Source organism: Leuresthes tenuis, unplaced genomic scaffold (genome assembly GCF_036924035.1).
Source record: "Leuresthes tenuis unplaced genomic scaffold, fLeuTen1.0.hap1 SCAF_2, whole genome shotgun sequence".
NCBI classification, from domain to species: domain Eukaryota; kingdom Metazoa; phylum Chordata; class Actinopteri; order Atheriniformes; family Atherinopsidae; genus Leuresthes; species Leuresthes tenuis.
The window spans coordinates 36,744,025-36,764,357 of NW_027325356.1; the positions used below are offsets into that span (position 1 = coordinate 36,744,025).

A 20,333-nucleotide genomic window follows, 5' to 3' on the forward strand; every position below is an offset into this window, starting at 1 on the left:
TACAAGCAAACAGCTACAAGCTCTTTAATCACATTTTTATTAACTCTCTATGAGCAATCAACAAGTCAAACATACATAATCTGAGGGACAAAATCTTTTTTTTTTTGAAAAATTTAAAAGAAGAAAAAGAAAGTGCAAAGATCAAAGTACAAAAGCTCAATGGTGGATTTTATCTGGAGATGATAAAAACAAACATATTTACTACAATTCATGATGTAGGGATTTGACATTTCTGTTTGACATCCGACCATATTCCTCCAAACAAATGTGCTTTAAATTACTTAGACTTAAACTGAATGCTAAAACAACATGGAGTCAGTTTGGAGTCAACTATCACAAAACATTCATTTCACAATCTACATGAGCTTTCTAAGCATAGCCAAATAACAAAAAGACAACTCACTGAGGTTCTATAACACAGATCAGCTGAAGTGCTATTTAAAAATAAAATCAGTTTCAAGAGAGACGCAGTACAAAACATTACAAAGTAAAACAATTTAAATAAAAAGCTTATCCAAGGTACAAAAGGGCTTCTCAATAATAATATATGCTTTTCTTTATACACTGTATAATAGAAATCACAGCAAAGTAACCTGCAATCGTTGAGCTTCCCCAGGTTTCTGTCTGGAAATAAAGCTCAACTCTATCCCCAAATTATTATTTAAATCTCAAATAAATTCCACCCCATCTTGAACTAGAACCAGTCTAGGTATTGTGCAGACACAGGCTCCTGGCCGGTGTTATGACTTCCTGAGTCACTGTGGTGTTTTCTTTGCTACTGGCTCATACACGCACATTTTTTAAAACCTGGTTTGACTGCTGAGTGGATGGAGTTTACCACACAATGGGCGAGATGTATAAAACTCAGGTGTTTCATGACTACAACTGTCTATCCCTTTTTCATGACATTTATAAAGCCATGTTTCCATATGGTTCTCTTTTATAAATCTCAGCCATGGTGTAATTGTATAAATATGTTTGAACTTGATTCAACTTGATTTTCCACTCACATCTTTAGGCATGAAAGACCCCCACCATCCCCCCTTTAATCTTTTGCAAATAAAACCACTGTTTGCACCACTACTGAACAGACTACTGAAAAGTACCAGCTACGAAAAAGCGCAATTTAATCAAATGTGAAATTGAAATGCTCATTGGTTAAAGCACTTATAGCATTAATAAAGAGGATATTACAAAAACTAATAAGAAACAAAAACACAAAAAAGCTACTGTCATATTGAGGAGCAGGTTCTGTGAAATTGTTTTATTCTGCTTCCACTTCACCACATCACACATGTGCTGAAGAGGCGCACACATTCTTCCTTTGTGAAACCTGTTTGTGTGCACGAAAAGGCAAACATATTTCATGTGTGTGCTTATAGTTTATGCATCTGGCCCCTGAAAAACATGCTTCCAGCAAGTCTTGACTGAACACTATGTTTAGTTAATCTTCACCCAAATGTGTGATAAATAGAAGTGACGTCTGCCACTATAACTGCGCAAAAAATGTCTGCAAAATGCACTTTTCTAACTCTTCACCTCACGTGATTTCTAATGAACGCAACACATCTAAATGAATGAACCGCACAGAGTGATTTAAATAACAATTTTGGCTTATACAAAAACAGTCCTTTAGAAGCTAGAACTAATAAAATGTGTATAGTAAGAAATACTGACCGTCATCCTATCATCATTAGCTCAACAGAAAGACTGAATGAGCCGCCAGTTGAAGCCGCACAGAGCAGGCGGTGGCCTCAAACTAACTGTGGAGAAGTTTTCTAGAAACTCACTTGGTGTACATGTGCAAACAATCCAGATAGAAAGACTGCTCCCACACATATTCACCACACTTGACCGCTGAACAAACAGGGAATCTACAGTGACTCAGACAGTGGTGGTGCATTCATCTCCGTTCTGTCTTTCACAACAATAGAGTCCGACGGTAGACTGCATTTTTATACAAAAGCCTGACTGCTGCAGCTTTGATTTTGCTGCTGTTCTCTGCACCACACCTTTATTCAGCCCAGTTAACTTTTCTCCTGGCACTGCAGCATGTGTTGCCTTGTAGATCCAGAGCTGGTGCTTCCCAGAACAGAGCTGCTTGCCTGTTTCCGCATCCAGTCCAACATGAAGAACCTCAGCATCAGGAAGAAGCCTGGGGAACAAACCAGACCCAAGATTCATTCATGACGCATCTTTGCCTTTTTTCAGAATCCATTTCAAGTTTCAGTTCTTAAATACCGTACTTAGATTAGCCATGATATTAAGAATTATTTGAACTTTGAATAGTCAAGGCATGAACAAAGAACATCTGATCAGATTGGTATCTGGAGAGTTTGAAGCGGGGGAACACCCCAGATTCTGTCATGTTCCTTGAGCTCGTGCTCAGCAGCCCTGCTGCTGGAAGAAGCTGCGACTGTGGGGTGAGTCCTGTTGTCATATGGAGGATGTGACTGTTTAGGTGGGTTTTAACTGTGAGTGGCAGGATGCAGATTTTCTCAGCAGAACAGCTGATCAATAAATATGTGCATACTTTGAATATGGCTGCAGTCTAAAATAAGACAAGAATAGTTAACAAGGTTTTCATAGTTTTAGGATATTGAAACTTGTTTTATGTTTCTTTATTTAAACAAATGACGCTTCAGAGAAGAATCTATTCCATTTTTGTTAGCTGTCAGGATGTGATAGGACAATGGTTTATTGCATGAATGCTAGGAATTTAAAAGGAAATCCTTTGAAAAAAAAACCTGTGTTTCAGCTGAATTTCTGTTTTCTTAGGCTGCTAAAAAAGGCAGCAAGCCCCCTTTAATGTGATAAAAGAGGAAAATGTAAGATGCTGTCTGTGAACATCTAATGTATAGTCTGTACAGTGTTTGCACACCTTTGCTCTGTTGTCTCGACACAATTCACTTGTGCATGCTAATAAAACGTCTGTTCTGTTCCTTGTTCTGCGTCAAATGTAGTTTTAGAATACTTGTTGCTGTATTACAACACAGTTTCATGCTGTCTTTGAAGATACCATTCAAAATGTTGGCAAACCTGTTCATTGTTGCCTCGAGTACGACAAGCAGACGTTGAACCAGCAGCATCTGAATTGGGCTTAAGTGTTTGGATCTGAACCAAAAACAAGTGTGCTGCTGCCTGTGAGAGGAAATAGTTTTACGCCTGATAGGCACCAGCAACAGAGTTTCTAGATTAGCCATGGCTATGGTCTCATTCCCATGCGGATACAATAGACCTCTGGCTCCAAGTACAGTCAGCAATCTCTGAGCCAACAATAGCTGGGTTTTCATTCAATAGCGAAGCAAATCTGAAGCAATCTTTTGAAAAGTGCCAAAGAAAAAATATGAAAATATATGATCTGAGGCAAATAAACTAGGGTGTGGAGTGTTGCCAGAGGGTGGTGGCAAAGCTACATAGCCAAAGGCTGTTCAATACAGGAAGTGTTTGTCCTAACAGGAAACTAAAAGTCTTGTTTAATAGTCTTTTTGGTTTAGGAAGGTTCCAAAATAATTGGAAATGACCTGAAAGAATCTAAGTAGCAGTCATTACAGGAACCTTTAGCATTCTCTCAAACTAAGAAAAGGAGCTTCAGTGCTTCTTTATTATCTCCTTTGGCATACAACTGATATATGATCAGGGTGTAATAAGTATCTAAAGCATTTTTTGTAGAATATTGACTGAACACATGTAGTTTCAGTGCTGCAGACCCACGTCAAAAGCTAGAGTAAGCGTGGTTGAATTCTTGTTGCAGCACGGTCATCTTCTCACAAGTCCTTAAGAAGGCCTCCAAACATCTTTCCTTATCCTCACAGCATTTTTCGATGGGGTCAAGGAAAGACTATAATCAAAGACTTTGACTAAGAGAACAGGAAGGGAGTCACTTCATCTTAATCTTTGCTATATCAGATGAAGCTGTTTAATTTCCTATGTTACGTATCAAGTCGTCTTTGAACGGGGCAAAAAAAACCTCAAGTGAGCATATCCAGATAGAAAACCTTCAGCAAAGGTTCTAATAAGTTAAATAAGATAACATACACAGATAAGTGTTTCTACCCTGTTATAAAACCTCTTTAAAAAAAGGAGGAAACAATCTAAAATATTTCACACAAGTTGATACATATTTTAAACCTAAAGTGCACCCCACAAACACATACCTTGAAAGGAGTTTAGGATGCAGAAGAGGAAGTGGATGAAGTCCGACAGTGGTTCGATGTTTATTAAGGCCAAACCCCAAGTTGTGCCAAAGAGGCAGCTGAGGCCCCAAATGCTGAGAAAAGCCACTCGGTTCTGCTTCCATTCATCCCTGGTGCGGATCTCCCGGAAGACGAGGAAAAGCATCACAATCCCTGACAACACCAAGATGGTCAGGACTGTCATATTAGTGAAATAGTGAGCTAGCAAGGCCTTACTGGTTCCTTTCATCCAGCACCTGCAGAAAACAAATACAATCAGTCTACAATTATTTAGAGATCTGTGTGCTTGCTTTTACTTATTCACTCCCCAAGTATTTCTGCATGTTTCTTCATGGCAAGTGTCATAGAACAAAAGGCTTACATCCGATAAGGGTTGGAGATGTCATCGCTTGGCACCACCTCTCTCACTCCATAAATATCACCCACTGCTGTCAGGATGACAACAGGAACAATGGGGAGAACTGGAAGAGAATATTCAAGGGTCATGCATGTACTGTACATCACCTTCATAAATCATGACATACATTTTCAGAAATATGACTTCACACACTCACCGAAGCCAACCAGGTTCCATACATAGGACTTTGGTGAGGGGCTGAAGACCATGTAGACCAACCAGAAGGTGTGGAACGCTTCTATGCCCATCCACGTGAAGGAACTGAGCAGCACATAGTGGAGGACTGCCCCCACCCATGTGCAAACACTCTCCCCTCCCACGTTGGCAAGGACCCCAGTAAAGAAAAAGAGCAGACTGAGTAAGGCCAGGGACACAGCTAAGCCCAGGTGGATAGGGATGGACTGCTCGTTTGATCGTCTCCTGAGAGGAACGTGGAGAGGAAATGACGTTAGTTGTAAGAAAATAATAATAACAATACATATTCATACAGTGTATAAGCTCTTTAAAACATGGTATTACCTTTTCTTGCAGAGTAAAACAATGAGTGTAATGCAGCTGATGAAGGATATAGCGCAGCCCATGGATGTAATGACAGAGAGTTCCAGCAGATGGCGCACTGGTCGAGGCTTCATTTCCTGCCAGTGGATAAAGTGCAATGAGCAGCGCAACAGGGTCAGTCTGTATTCTCAGTACTATGCATTTAATGTGTTTACTCCATTCAAATGATTGTATTGCTTTTAAATTCTCTCTGTAGTTTGTTTGTCATATAAAACATAGCTGTTTATCCACTGTTTGTCTTACCACCAGCACAGTGAAGTAAGTCAGATGGTTGCACATGCACTCTGTGTGTTCTGCTCCTCTCACTAGTGTTTCACATCCATCCACCAACCAATTCACCAGCAATGGATCTGCACAAAGACAATACAGAGTTCAGCTTATTCATGTGTGTTATGGTAAATAAAATACAGATATACAGTATGCTGTATAAAAAGAGTTTATTTTAAAGGCTTCAAACCTTTCCGAGTGTCCCATGAAACACATTTCCTTGAATGTTTTTTCTGAAATAAAGAGGAAGATGCAACACAGATTTATTCATGTCAGCTAAGCTTCGGATGTTCATATTTTTTGTGACTGAAACTGCTGCAACTGCAAACTGGGTCCTCAATGCAAAAAAAAGCAGCTTGCTGACTGTGACCACATCGCCAAAGACGGCTTGTATCCAGACATTAAAAGGTGGTTCGGCGTGCTGCGTGTGCAAAACAGAGAAGAAGCAACAGGCTGAGCTGTGTGTTTCTGGTTAGAAAAGAAACCTACAGGTGGTTTTTGTGTGTTGTCTGAGTCGCTGAAGTACACAAGCAGACATCATGGAAATAAAAGGGAGCATCCCTTCAACCATCTAACAGCATCTGCTGCAAAAAAACAAATTTTAGGGGTTGAGTTTGTTGAGCTCTATGGCGCACATAGTGCAATAAATTTGTTATGGACATCAGTGTTATCATTTCACTATATGAGTCAAAACCAGTGTGTTTCTGGGCCACTGGTGACTGAGCAGTAGGAAGTAGGCCATCAAATGTTTTTGTAAAAACTAATGAGCCATGATAGGCAACAAAAGTAGACAAACTTACAGGTATGGCATCATGGTTAAAGCCAATCCTTATTGGCTCAGACAGATCCGTGATGATCTCATTCTCCACCGAAATATCCACCACATCATTAAGAAGCTTGACCTCGTTGTATCCTTCCTGTAACACACAAGTACATACACACTTCATTACCTTCCCCTCATGAAATACACCCTTTATATTTGCCCATTGGGAGAACAAAAGTATTTAAAACATTCCAGTCGATACAAACAGTACAATGTTCACAACTCAAACTTGGAAAGAAATGGCAGGGAGGCAGGGCATGAGGTCATCAAATATCTACATTGACTAAGAGCAAACAACAGCTCACCTGGAACAGCAAGTTCTTTTTGAAGAAAGTGATGACCACTTTGCTTGAAGTCTTTGTCAAATTGTTCAGCACTTGAGGAAGGAGGACGGCCACAGCGGGCTCTGAGAATAAACTTGAAGTGGCCTAGAAGACAGGATGAACAGAGACCACAGCATGACACAGCTGGCACACCATGGATTCAGTTCAGTCACTACAATACATAAACAGTCAATACATAAACAAATGAGACACAATCAAAAATCAGCCAAATGAATTCTTAATTTTTCCAGTTGGATATGCAATGGAAGATCTTTGCACAGTTCAAAGCCACAACTTGTACCGCCCTGCAGCTCTGTTTGTTTGTAAGAACATCACAACCCCCACAGTGCAAACAGCTGTAATGAGTACATCTGTAGATTGCTGGGTGGTTTTATTTTAAGATAATCTGGCTGAAAATGTCAACTTTCTATATCCATCCTCTACTTGGCAGAAAAAAGCAGCTCCTTTGCTCTTTCATGTGGCTAAGCTGCCACCTGTTTCCTCAACTAAAACACCAGTTCCCTCGACTTCAAAGCCTGCTACTAAGTAGGTGTCTGAATAAAAATGGATGCACAGCTGCAGGAGTAAGGCAGCCTTGCTGCCAAAGTGGCAACATCGAGTCACAAAAAAGAAATTGATGGTTAAAGGTCATATTTTGTGAACGACTCCAAGTCTTTGTGACTGCACTGCTGTGTTAGATGCATGCTGGGAAAAGTCTTTAATCTTCACTCAGGTTGGAGTTTCATGAAAAACAAAGCAACAAAATAAGAACTGGATGAAAATGTCAGATCTGTTTGTTCAGGAAGAGATGCAAGTGAAACGCAGCACAAACAACAATTACAGTGGTTACTGTTTATGATCAGGCCTTAGCTTCAACACAGAAACACGTAAGTCTAATTATTGTGTGCTGTTCTTGCTGTGAACCACAGCATGAATCCACAGTCTGATGTGTTATTCTTCCCTGCTGTCGAGCGCAGCTTCTGATCTCAGGATAACATATTGATTGCCGACACACTTCTTCTTTGGGTCACCTCACGAGTTTTGTTGGTGCTCAAGTTTGTAGCAGTTTTTTGTGTGCTTTGTCTTACAGATGATGTGATGTTGCTGCCTATTGCGTCCTTCAACCCCGACTCAAATCTTTGTGCGCAGGGAGGCCTCATCGCAGTCTTGCCAGTACTGAACACAGAGATAAAACATACAAAGTCGGGATTTTAAGTTGAAAATTTTTAGTAAGACACACCCTTGCAAAGTTTAATGCTTAGCTTCCTGTTTGGAGTCAGAATGTGTCTGTGTTTACATTAACCTTCACTGCAGTGGCTTTCACAAACAAGACAAAAATGAATGAGGAAGGGTGTTGTCAAAAATACATGTCATGATACTTCTGCAACCGATGGAATGGGTTTGATAAAAAATGTGCAAAAAATTACTTGTTGAAGAAGGTCTGGTTTGCTTGTTTACATAATACATCTGCAAAAAAAAAAAGAAAAGACAAATGCAGACTGTTAAAATGAAGTTAGAGGCCCATAAGTAAGTAAGTCTTCTTCAGATTTAAGCAGATTCCAACTTATCTAAGCACAGTTTATTTAACCAAAGACAATAATAACTACTGTGGACAATAGAGAAAATGCTTGGTTAATAATTGAAACCTTAATCTTGATTACTACAGCTGTGTTCAAAAGCATTAAAAAGCCTTTCATTACAGAAAAGTTTGCCAAAAGGCATTAAGGGAATTCTAAAAACATATTGAAGAAGGTCACGTGATCAGAAGAGACTAAAACTGAATTATTTTGGCCATCAAGAAAATGATGTGTCTGACACACACCCTGCACCTCCCATCACTCTAAGAACACCGTCATTAAGCATGGTGGTTGCAGCATCATACTGTGGGGGTGTTTTTCATCAGCAGGGTCTGGGAAATTGCTCGTAATTGAGGGAGTGATGGATGGTGCTAAATATAGGGAGATTCTTCATGAAAACATGGTTTAGTCTTTGCGACAGATGTGAGAATATGTGGCATAACTTCCAGATTAATGATGGAGCTGGAGCAGTTTCACTTTGTAGAATAGCCAAAAATCCCAGTTGCTGGATGTGGCGAAAACATAGAGACATACCCTAAAACCTGCAACTGCTCTAAAAAGTGGCTTTACAAAGTACTCATCTCGGGGAAGTGAGTACATATGAATTCACCAGTTTTCCTTTTACATTTTCTTTAAAAAACAAGTTTTTCTTTTTATTTCACTTTACCCATTTGAACTATTTTTGTAGATTTTGACATAAATTCCCATCCTTCCTTACTGGTGCTAGTTGAACGTCCTGAAAAGTTGTAGGCTGTCAGTATTTTATGTGTGATGATGTCATCTTTGACTGCTCCATTGATGATTCCATACTTTGCTTCAGGTGCATTGGCACCATAACTCAGATCAGTGCAGCAGGAGTCCTTCGGGCTTGCAGGCCAGCACAGAGTGAGATTCTTTCCTCCAACCTAAACAGAAAAATAAAACAAACATAACTATATAAAACTGAAAAAAAACATTTTATTTTTTTATGCTCTCCAGCTATGAAGTACTCTTAAGACTCTTACTGGTTTCGCATGCATGCATTTTAGCACAACAAACGGTTTTATTTTCAAAATATGATGATCTAGTTTCTAAGAAAAAAATTAAGCTTTTTTCGTTTTCACACCTTCTCACATCGAGCTGGCTTTGAAAAAAGGAAGACAAACTTAGCTTCGTTCTCTTTTACTTTTACATTTTTGTTTTCTGAATAGAGCAAGATGATCCGTTACAGATAACAAGTGAAGAACCTGGGTTATATTAGCTCTTAGATGGGAGAGATGAGGACCTGCTGCACAAAAAGACACTCGGCAAGAAGTCTTCTTTTTCTGATTTACCTTCAGCTTCAACTGGTCCAGCAGTGGCTCCCAGTATAGACAGAAGTCACTGTCCACCTCTGAATTAAGTCCAAATTTGTTGAGAGGAATCACATCAGACCTTGCACATTGCGCTGTGATCTTCCCTTTGATGGACAGGGAGCTCTCATTGGCTGAAATGGAGATCCCACCACAGCCGGTAAGGAGGTTGACGTTCAGGTTCAGGGCGTTCTTGCCGTGACGCCAGGTGCCACAAAACTTCAAGTACAGGTCATTTTCCCCGGAAACTGTTAAAAAAAAGTACACAATAAAAATTATTATATTAGAAACAAATTATTCACAAAAGTTTTTGAAAAATGTTTTTCTTCAACCACATGTTCAAATATTCTGATAGTTTGAAACAGAAGTATATGGGGTTTTGTAAAAGGGTGTTCAGAGATGTGTTTTTATCTGTGACTAATGTGAAATTGTAAATAATTTCTGTCTATGGATCAACAGGTGTATAAAGTCAAATGTAGGTGTGCTAAATGATGTTTTAGTCATTTAATGGCCAAGCCACACACAGCTATTGGGAGCAGAGATAAACTGTTCTATTACATTAGAAGTGGGATTGTCAGAAGCTGGGACAGTCATGGACACCCACCTCTGCTATTTCCATCCATGACATGAAGATGTCATCATCAGAGAACATAAACTATTTTCTGGGAGAAGTGGACAGATATGAGCACAGCATTCTGACAGGAGCAGTCGATGTTTCTTATAAAATTGAATTCCTGTGTAAGGACATGTTGATGATTCAGTTATGGTAATAACTGCCACATATAACAGGTTATTCCACAACATTTTGTGCCAACAAAATGATTCCTGCCTTCCACCTACTCTGTACTTCCAAATGTTGCTTTCGGCAGAACTTTGCTCTGACTTTAGCATTTAAATGACGACTGCAAGTTGTCCAATAGTTGTGTGGCGTACACATCCATTGTTGTGTACATAAACCACTGTTGTCTCAGTTTTCTGGTGTATAAGTTGATAATGCAGAGTTGTTGCACTCACTTCCAGATATGACTCAGCATTATTGCTTTCAGGCATCATTGGAGCCCTAATCTGACCCTTTGATAACTCTTTGTACAAGTGAAAGTTCACTGGTGGGAAGTGAAATTTTTCTCATGTCAGCAAAGAATACTCTCAGGATTCAAAAAACAAACCACACCTATCATTTTTGACAAAAAAGGATTTGATTAGAAAACAATTAACGTCAAAACATAACTAAGCTGAGTGCTTCGGAGATCTGGAGCACCTCAAGATGAGAGAAACAGCAGTTTATGAAACATGTTTTGTAATTAGAAAAAGTAAGTTTGTTGATCATGACGAGTGGCGGCCACATGTGACTAACCTGGTTAAGAGTTTATGGTGTTGCTGCAGGTGTTGCTGCAAGTGCACAACCTTTGAAATAACTGACATTCTTTTCCCTGGTTTTGTTTTTTCATCTCAGTCCAGCCTCAAGCAGACTGATGTGTCTGTTATGCTGTGGTCCTGTCAGTCATGGCATTATGCAGACGTGCGAAAAAGATTTCATTTTATGGTCCATTTTTACATCTAGACCGCACAGTCGAAATGAAGATCGTTTTCTGTTGTGAAATCACTGACACAGAATGGAGGACATTACCCTTCCAATGCTGAATAAAGGAAAACTTTGATATTACTTTTATTTGAAAAACAAAATAAAAAAGTGGTGAGCTGTGAAATGGATGGATATGTGAACATTAGGAATAAACTGTGGTCCCAGTGAGGTAATCATACCAGTGCAGAGGAGGGGGATCAAGAAGAGCACAGTCTTCAGAGGATCTGTTAGTCGGGTCTCCATAACCAACAACTGCAACACAGAGACACAAAAACTGAAATACAGAAGAAAAACAGGAACAGATATATATTTCATTTCTGCATATGCATAAAGGACAATTCAGCAAAAAGAGACATCCCACAAACTAAAACCAGTAGCTTATTAACTGCAGGATTAAATTCCTAAAAAAGCCTCATTCAGTTCATGACTATAAAAGGCAAATCTTTTAAAAAAGTCCAGCATATCCTTCACACTGTCACTATGTGCAGACACATATCCTGAAGAAAAAAAACAAAAGGTACCCTGACGCAGCACAAGGTTGACATAATAAAACATTTCTTTACCAATACTATTCTTATCCAGTCGCCTGGTTTCTTATCTGTACACTCATATCACTGAATACAAATGAGTTCAGGCTCAAAATACACACTCGGACCCTTATGGGCTCTTATCAATGGAAACAGTCTTCCCCTTTAACTGCCAAACGCACACATGCACCAACAGCTCACTCTTTCCATCGTCCCTTTAATAAGTTCATTTTTCTTACCCCAGCGACGATGGTTAACATAGCTGATATAGACTGCTTTGGTTATTAAAAGTCAACTGCAGAAACAGCAGGAGTGAGAGCTTAACAAATGGAGAATAAAAACAGTTCCTTTAAAAAACACCAGTTTACGAAATATTACAGGGACGTCCAAAACGAATCACACAAATGCACAGCCGCTTTTGCAATGTTCAGTCTTAACTTCAGCTCACCGCAGACAGTTTTCACAACACTGACAGACTTGAAAGGTTTAAGATAGCGGTGACATGATAACACACTTTTTCGTTTGTAGAAGAACTACCACATATATCCACAGCCAGTGTACCAAACGCTGTTTCTTTGAGTGCGTGACTGTAAGAACTTGTGGAGAGACAGATGCAGAGGCTGACTTTGGAGGCGAAACAGAAATGCTACAGTTCTCCTGAACATCAGAGGATACACAGGAACTGGCTGAACCACAGACCATTTAGTAGGCAGTGACAGAAAAGGAAATGATACTCTAATAGTCTAAGACAAAGAGCAACGGAGAGAAGAAAGTATACCTAACTGCATAGTCTAGTGGGGGGGGGGGGTCAGTTCAGTTGGCTTTTTATAGAGGCGTATGCCGAGACACACACCTGATAGACTGAATTGTTAAAACAACACGGAGCAACAATGTGAAACATTTTCATCCCATTCTGGTTGTTCTTCTGTCTTAGACTCATACTCTGGATATAATACACTGTATTAAGATGGACATACCACACAGTGACTAGCGTATTGAGGCCTCAAGTTTGGCATTTTGGGACAGTAAAAGCAAAAGCTGTTAAGTCTATTAACAAGACACAGACAATGTAAGTCCCCATCTCACTCAAGACAAATTCATGTGCTCTCGCACGTTTCGACACTTTTTTTACACGAGACATCAGCCCTAATCCGGACTGATGACCTCTCCAGTGGTGATCCCAACACAAGTTGGTTTTAGGTCTGATCTATTTCTCGGTTCAGTAAAATACGAAGCATTACATGAGTGGAATCTAGGCTTAGGCATTTTTTCTTTCACTTTGACAAAAGCATGCCAGTCAAACAGACAAATTAGGACAAAGTAATAATGATACAGGCTCGAGCACCCCCGCGACCCGCCTGACGGATTAAGAGGGTATAGAAGATGGATGGATGCAAAATAATGATATATAATGTTGAAACAAAACAATATCACACATCGTGGTTCTCACCAGCTTAATATAAAAAATGTGTGAAAATGAAACTTCTGCGTAACGCGCAATAAATCTTTGTGGTTTCCTTCACTTATCTATAATTGACATGAAATATTTAGGGAGTGCCATGGTGTAATTTCAAGGTTAATAAGTGATTACGGATCATTTATCATATATAAGTTATATTTTAGGCTCAGTAATGTTGTAATTTAGAAGTCAATGGGAATTTAACTGGTGATGTTCAAAACTAGTATAATTTAAGATTCATTTATCACATTTTTGAAAGAATTGCAATTCTTACAGGCAAGTTTTTGAAGACATTGCTGTGAACACAACATAGTGTAGGCTTGTGGTGGTAGTGAATGCACAATGCCGCAGTGGTCTATTAACCTAAGTTATACAAAAACCTGCAAAAACCTCACAATCCTCCACAGGAAGTGTTGATTTATGCAATACTAATGTTGTAATGCATATTTTCCTGTAACATCATTATATATTTTGTCCATCCATCAGTTTGCTGTACTCAGTTAATTCAATTCAGGATCACGGGGTATTTATGTTTTGTGATATAGTAAAACAGCAATAAATAAAGCAGATTAAAATTTGAGTAAACTTTTCACGACATGAACTGTATTCAGCAACTTGACGGAAATTACTACTTGTTCATTTTTGTCTGACTGTTACGTTTCGTCATTAAAAACAGATATTAAATCGGTGTAAATCAATCGGACGCACCACCAGTAGCAGAAAGGCTCAAGTCATGTTACACTCAGAACAGAAACACAGTTGAGTCAACTACAGTTACAGCTCAGCTGGGCCACAGGCTCTGAGCAGACTTTAATCAAAGACTTTTAACCAATGCTGTTCGTCCCAGATGAAACTCTGACAACCCTGTCTGTTTTTTTTGTGTGCAAATAAATCAGAAATGATGCTCGGTTTATTAATGGCTACACAAACAACAATGTCCAAACTGGCTGAATGTGGGCCAACTAATGTGTTTTTGGGGTGAAAGGATGACACATGCAGTAACTCACAAGATGACGCTACGATAGTCACTGCGGGGGGGGGTTCATCACACTTCTCTGACTGACAGCATATTGGCAAAGATGACCTCGAGTTACGAAGAAGAGAAGGAGAACCAGCACACCAGTGTCACCCCACCCAAAGATAAGTGTGAACACAGTGGAAACACTCAGGTTCACATAAATGTGTGGAAAAGGCAGGAAAGGCATAAATGAGCCCCATCGTCAACACAGAAGCCTTCAGTAACAGTGTGTGCCTCCATGATCGTGGCTGGCAGTAGAAAAGTGTGTAATCCCAATTGAGATTCACATTCAGTTACCCTGCATGGGGCACATACTCTCTGTATGTGTGTCTTAAGATAAAAAGTGAAATTCCCTTTCTATGGTATTTAATGACTGAAGAATTTACTCTTCCTCAGTTCATAATTTTTAGTTTCCTTCCATCACACAGCGTTTCAACCTGCTGAACTGGCATGACATGTAAGCTAACTCTTTCTCTACTCCCACGCCCACTCTATTGTCCCTGCACTGCAACCAGGCATCCATTCAGCAAAAGAATTCCCCTCTTCTTTCATTTCCCAGCTCTTGTGTGAGAGCAGGAGGCATTGAGCGAGCACTGGCATTGAGAGATTGTGTGTGTGACTGCGTAGAACACAGACAGGAACACTGCTCACCTACTTTGGCCTTAAAATTTCTCAGTTCTAAGTATGACATTCACACTCATATTGAAACTGTGTTTTTAACTCTTCGTGGCTCACCTTCACACAGCAAGGCGATAGAGGCCTCTTATTTGTTTGTGTGAGTTCATGCATATCCTCCCGCTACCCACAAGCAAATGAGACAGACACCCCGACTCCTCTGATGGCAGTGTTGTGCTTGGGTTTTCCAGTAAATGTTCCCCTCCTGAGTCATCGTATGGCGGTCTGACTCACTCGTCATTATTAATCACCTTTGCAAGTTTTGGTGATGCTCGCAGAGTGGATTGGCAGCTAAAACACCGCATGTAGAGAGCTGGTGACAGACAGTGAGACTCCTCTCAGTGATGCTTCAACTATGTATAGATATGCGAGGGTAGATCACTTTTGTTTTTCCACCATACTGGTATCAAAATAAGTCAAAAGCTCTACTGCTGCTTCACTTTGAAAAATCTTACAATAGTTCATATAGTGCCACTAAATAAAATGAAAAAATCAATAAAAAATTAAATCAAACAAAACTAACACTTGCTTTGTTCTTCTTTCTGCTTCAGAAGTGATCAAATCTTTGCTTCTCTCCAGCTCTCTGTGCTGTCATATACTATATTTCATCACAGCTAAAGCCCCGAATTTCCATAAAAAATATTTACATGTTTGTCAGTTTATTCGAACATAAAACACGAGGAGTTGAAAATAGTTGAAAACAGTAATTTGACACATCTGACTAGACTGTGCAGGTGCAGTAGGACTTGTTGCAAGTGCAACTGCACTTCCATCACACTGAAAACTGACTCAAAATGGTTGCGCTTTAAATTCTTCTGTGTTTACAAGTGAAATAATGACTCTGACAGAGTTAGACATGCCTCTCCCTCCCAGCAGGGAGAGATAGATGGGTGTGTGAGGTAAGGCGTCCTCCCAGGGCTGTCCCGCAGGCTCCCTTCCACACAAAGTGTCTACAGCTTGTCCAAAAAGTGGCTAGATTAGGTGTATTTTTCCTGACTGGCTGTTTCTTTTTATTTTTGGTTTGTTTGATTTTCGGACAGTCGTTAAATTGGCAACAATGAGGAGAAGTGCGGCCGGTGTGCGCAGCTCACGTTTGTTGGGAGAAAGGGAGAGAAAGAAGAAGAAAAACAGGCTATCTCACGCATCGCCACAGTGTACCAGTATAAACCCGAATTGTCTTCCTTCACATGCTTTTGGAAAGACTGTCTTTCTAAATCAAAAAGTTGATGTCAGTTTTCTCTTGGACGAAGCTTGAGCTCGCACATCACATTTTGGGTTCAACTTACTACAAAACTGTATCGATAAACCTGACACAAGCGAGATTCACAGTAGGCAAATCCAGCAGCAGTTTTCAGGCGACCACTCCTCCACAAGCAACAGAGAGAAGCAGCGAAGAATGTGCAGGGGAAAGTGAACCGCGGAACAAAAGCAGCTCTTTGTTGTCGAGCTGTGGAGCCGAAGTGACAGCGAGCATGAATAAGGGTCAGAGATCACTGGCTGATTCAGAGGCTGTAAGACGGGCGCACGCGCGTACGCAAACGCAAACACACGCACACACTCTCACTCTTTGCACAGTGCGGACTAAATAAAAGGTCAGGTATGCAGGTCAAAGACATATGGAACATATGGATTTTCAAATTAGTATTCACCCTATTCACCGAATCAGAAACAGTAAAACACAACAAAGTCCCCATGATGAAATTCTTCTCACATTTTCTTCTGAATAAACACTCTTTATACCAGAGGCACTTCTGCTGCCAGTTATCACGTTGGTTTCCCTGTGTCACAATACAAGAAGCGAGCAACGTGTTGTGGTTGCTGTTGCATTTTATCACACGCTGTTAGCTGCCCAGAACTGTGTGAAAACGAAAGGTTACAGTCACTAAGCCATCTATTTATAATGGTTTTCATAATGTTCCCATACGCAGCAAACGCAGAAACAAAACCGAGCAGAGCTGCGTCAAAGCAGCAGTGGGAATTTAAGCCTTATGTACAGAAATGTTCTGTGGGACGTTCGAAGTAATATGGCCGGCTTGGAATGCTCCCTAGGCTACATTTGAGTTGCATTCTTTGCAACAGCACCACAGTGATGCACCGTGCACGCCTGCGCACGTGTTTATGTGCTCTTTTATCTGTATCGTGACATCTCTCGTGAGGAAATTGGAGGAGCAGGTGGAATGCTGCAGATAGGTCCTTCAGGACAATGAATAAATCAATAAAACGACACACACACTGACACACGCGCACATACACACAGACAAAAGGCAGCATATTATTAGGCCTAAATCACCTTGTGTGTCTTTAGGTGTGGGTCACGAGCTTTAGTTCGCCATCAAGGGCTTTCTTTTCCTCATTATGAAAAATGATGTCAGCACAAATCAGAAGGAGTTTCTGAAATGACTCACTCACAGCCACAACGTTTGTGTTTCCAGAAATTGTGCTTTAAAAGAAATTAATGCTATCTGCCATTTATTGACTTTTGGTTTCAGTTGTTTCTCTGATCTGCCAGGTTCTACATCTTGAAAACACGGCAATGCCCTCGTTACGTACTCTTTTTCGCACATTTTTCTTTTCCTCTTTGAGTGAAGTCTTTTGATTCAACACCTTGGCACAGCCAGGAAACCACATACTACAGCTGCACAGAGAGCAGGTTAGAGCAACAAAGTCCCCGCTCTGTGCCTTTCATTTACACCTTTCAGCAATAAAAACAAAAACCTCGCCGTGTAGGAAGGCTTATGAAGATGATGAAGAGCTGGTTACTGTAAATCCAACAAGCGCGAGGAAATGAAAACATCAGTGTACGCTCACTTGGAATAAAAAATGATAAGGTTGCATTTAAATTAGGGGCCAAATGCAATTTAACAAGAACAACGAAGTGGTGCAAATCAGTCTATTACAAAATACTGCATATATAATTAGTTTAAGACTTTGCAACGGCATGAAACGGACATGATTCGATTCATGTCCAAATGAGATTAAGCCCCCCCCCCCCCCCCCCCCCCCCCCCCCCCATTATCACGATGACGTCCAGTAACCGTAATGCTAATATTTATGCCACCGTTTGAGGAAATTAAAATTAAACTGTTAAACTGTGACAGTGCAAGAGTTTATAATAGGTCAACAGGTCTGTAACTGAGCTGCTTATAAATATAAAACCCTCCAAAAGTCCTATTTATAGCATTATAAACCATTAGTCCAGCGTGAAGCAGAGGCAGAGGGGTTAGGGTCGGTGGGCTCACCTTCAGTTCGAGCAGTGCTGTCCACCTGAAGTCTGCTGCAACACTTTCAGATGCTCAACGCCGGAAAATTAAGTTCCTGTTGGATGTTTCACACAAAATTGTACCAAAGAGAAATAACCGAATAAGTCCTTTTGTTAAAAAAAAAAAAAAAAAAAAAACCGCGGCGATAACTTTGGGAATGGAAACTCCAATTCTGTTGTCTGTAATGTAAAAGCAACTCAGGTTGGCCAGCTAAAAATATAAAATACTACTCACAAGCTGTGAAATATATTTCTTCAGTCTCCGAACGCTCGAGACACATAAGATATGTTTGAGAAGTGAGAAGCGAGCGCGCAGCGCTGACCACCGCGTCTTCAAATGTGAAAACAGAGACAGTCTGTCACACTCAGTGAAAACTGCTGTTTCCTGAAAGACTTTCACAGTAACACGCCACCGGCTGCAGAGGAGTCAGCGAAACACTCGAAAATCACCGGGTATTTATTCACAATTTGATAACGAATTGGAGCCCCCCCCCCCCCCCCCCCCCCCCCACCTTTTTGTTATTTACTGTCATTTTAGCGAATTTCAGTGATTCTTTTACAAAATGTTTGCTCTTATTTTGATGTACAGTCACGTTTTGTCATTCTTTTCTTTACTATTTCTGCCTTACTAGACCGCTGTCAGCTCAGCAAGGTGTGAAACAGGAAGATTGGCAGGGAACTGGATGGATGCGGGAACAGAGGGGTCGGAGAGTACAGTCAGCCATTTGACTTTCTAAAGCCACTCTCATTCCATGTAGCAGACAAATAGCGCTACAAAGTTTTCAGTGTTTGTTTAATGACGAAATAACCACATAATGTCATTGTTATTGACTTATAGTCCTGTATTACATTAGCCTTTGCTATCACATCCTTTAATCCCTGTAATTAGATTCATATGGATTGAAACTGCACATTGTGGTATGCGTTTTTATGTGTGTAGATCTCACGTTCAGTTCAGGATATTGCAAATGGCAATTCTCAGATTGAATTAAGAACTCCTTAGGGTGCCCTTAGGTGCCTGCACTCTTTAAGAGACCTGTCAATCTGTCTGTGGGTGTAATAATAAAAGACCATGTTGGCCAAAAGCCTTGAAAGTGGCTTTTCTGTAGGCCTACACTGTTTGCTACAGTGACAGTGGGGGAGCAGGTGAATGATGGCGCACGTAGCTGACACTTTTACAGGTTTCAGTTATCCACGCAAACCACAGCTTGACTGTACGGAAGTTTTGAAACAAAAGAAAGACAAACAGTCCTGAGGATCGCTTCCATAAAACGCAAACATAGCCAGCACGCGAGTATTTTGGGATTAAACCCAATCTTCTGAACAGCTATAAAAGAGAAATGAGACTTGTAATCAGCTTCATTATTGCTTCCTTTCATCTTTCAAAGAAAAAAAATTTAACTAAGAGCGTTACCGTAACACCCCTATCATGCAAAACATGTTGCTGCGGGTGTTGAAGAAGGTTAAAGTTTAAACCAACATTCTTAATGTCTAATGCCACTAATGGCACTTACTCAACAGTCCAAACTGCATCTTGCAGATTAGGCTGATGTTCTCCTTTCTATACGAGGAAGAAGAGAGGAATATGGGAAATGCTCTCTGCAGCACCTGGCCCCTCTCCTCTCTTCTGTTCAACCGTCTACGTGAGTGGTTGAGTGTGTGCATGTAAGCGTGTGGTTGTGTCTGTGTGGTGCAGGATGTGTCGGTTCAATTGCGTGGGATAATAAACCTGTGATGACAGGTGTGCTAGGGCTCTCTCTCTCTCACACACACACACACACTGACGCACAAATGTAGAACAAAAACGCAGACAAAAGAGACAGTACACTTATGACCCCCGCAAAAAACTGCTGTGAGATTCGGGAGGAAAGAGATAGTGAGAAACAACCAAAGAACTGATGAGAGGCAGAGAACAGTGAGAGGAAAAAACAGATAAAAAGCTCCAGCGGCTCCAGTCAGCAGAGTTTCAAGCCTACACAAGTTTGTTATCTTATCGTCCATCTCCATGCAAGACCATAAAGGTTCTGTGAGTGTCTGCGTTCCTCTCTTAATGGATGAACTATTAGGGCCCTGGCATTACCAGGGAAGGGTGTGAAGCAGCAAATGTTTGGTCATGCTTGTCATCTTGTGATGTTAGCTTATTGGATATCTCCAAAAGAAATCTCCAGACGTGGTTAAAGGAATCCACGATTGTCTGAACTTGACTTTTGCTGTCTGTCATGTGACACAGTGGTCAATTTACCTGAATGGCAACGTTACAGGAAGTAGAAAAGACAGGACTGAGTGATTCAGAACTGCAACACATGACAGTTGTAGACTACCACAAAGAGCACTGTCTAAA

The 20,333-nt window shown here is 40.5% G+C and overlaps 1 protein-coding gene across 1 annotated transcript; it reads right to left on the reverse strand.

Annotated features, from left to right (window-relative positions):
• Positions 1 to 1,249: 1,249 nt before the first annotated feature.
• On the reverse strand, positions 1,250 to 18,280 carry LOC140302188 (adhesion G protein-coupled receptor G3-like). The gene is made up of 15 exons (XM_072380996.1): positions 17,973 to 18,280; positions 11,234 to 11,306; positions 9,455 to 9,720; positions 8,860 to 9,046; positions 7,992 to 8,031; positions 7,653 to 7,740; positions 6,547 to 6,669; positions 6,219 to 6,335; positions 5,609 to 5,651; positions 5,395 to 5,501; positions 5,113 to 5,228; positions 4,751 to 5,013; positions 4,558 to 4,657; positions 4,158 to 4,432; positions 1,250 to 2,155 (listed from the first exon to the last, which is right to left on the reverse strand). The coding sequence occupies exons 2-15, from the start codon at positions 11,295 to 11,297 to the stop codon at positions 2,028 to 2,030; spliced, it is 1,917 nt and encodes a 638-aa protein (XP_072237097.1). The 5' UTR covers positions 11,298 to 11,306; positions 17,973 to 18,280; the 3' UTR covers positions 1,250 to 2,027.
• Positions 18,281 to 20,333: the final 2,053 nt, after the last annotated feature.

Bases quoted from the DNA above. Each gene is read 5' to 3' on its own strand.
- LOC140302188 (XM_072380996.1), bottom strand. From the start codon at position 11,297: ATGGAGACCCGACTAACAGATCCTCTGAAGACTGTGCTCTTCTTGATC. The intron at 9,721-11,233 runs GTATGATTACCT...TTTTTTTAACAG, and splicing joins GATCCCCCTCCTCTGCACTG to TTTCCGGGGAAAATGACCTG. The intron at 6,670-7,652 runs GTAAGACAAAGC...CCTGTCTTCTAG, and splicing joins GCAGCAACATCACATCATCT to GCCACTTCAAGTTTATTCTC.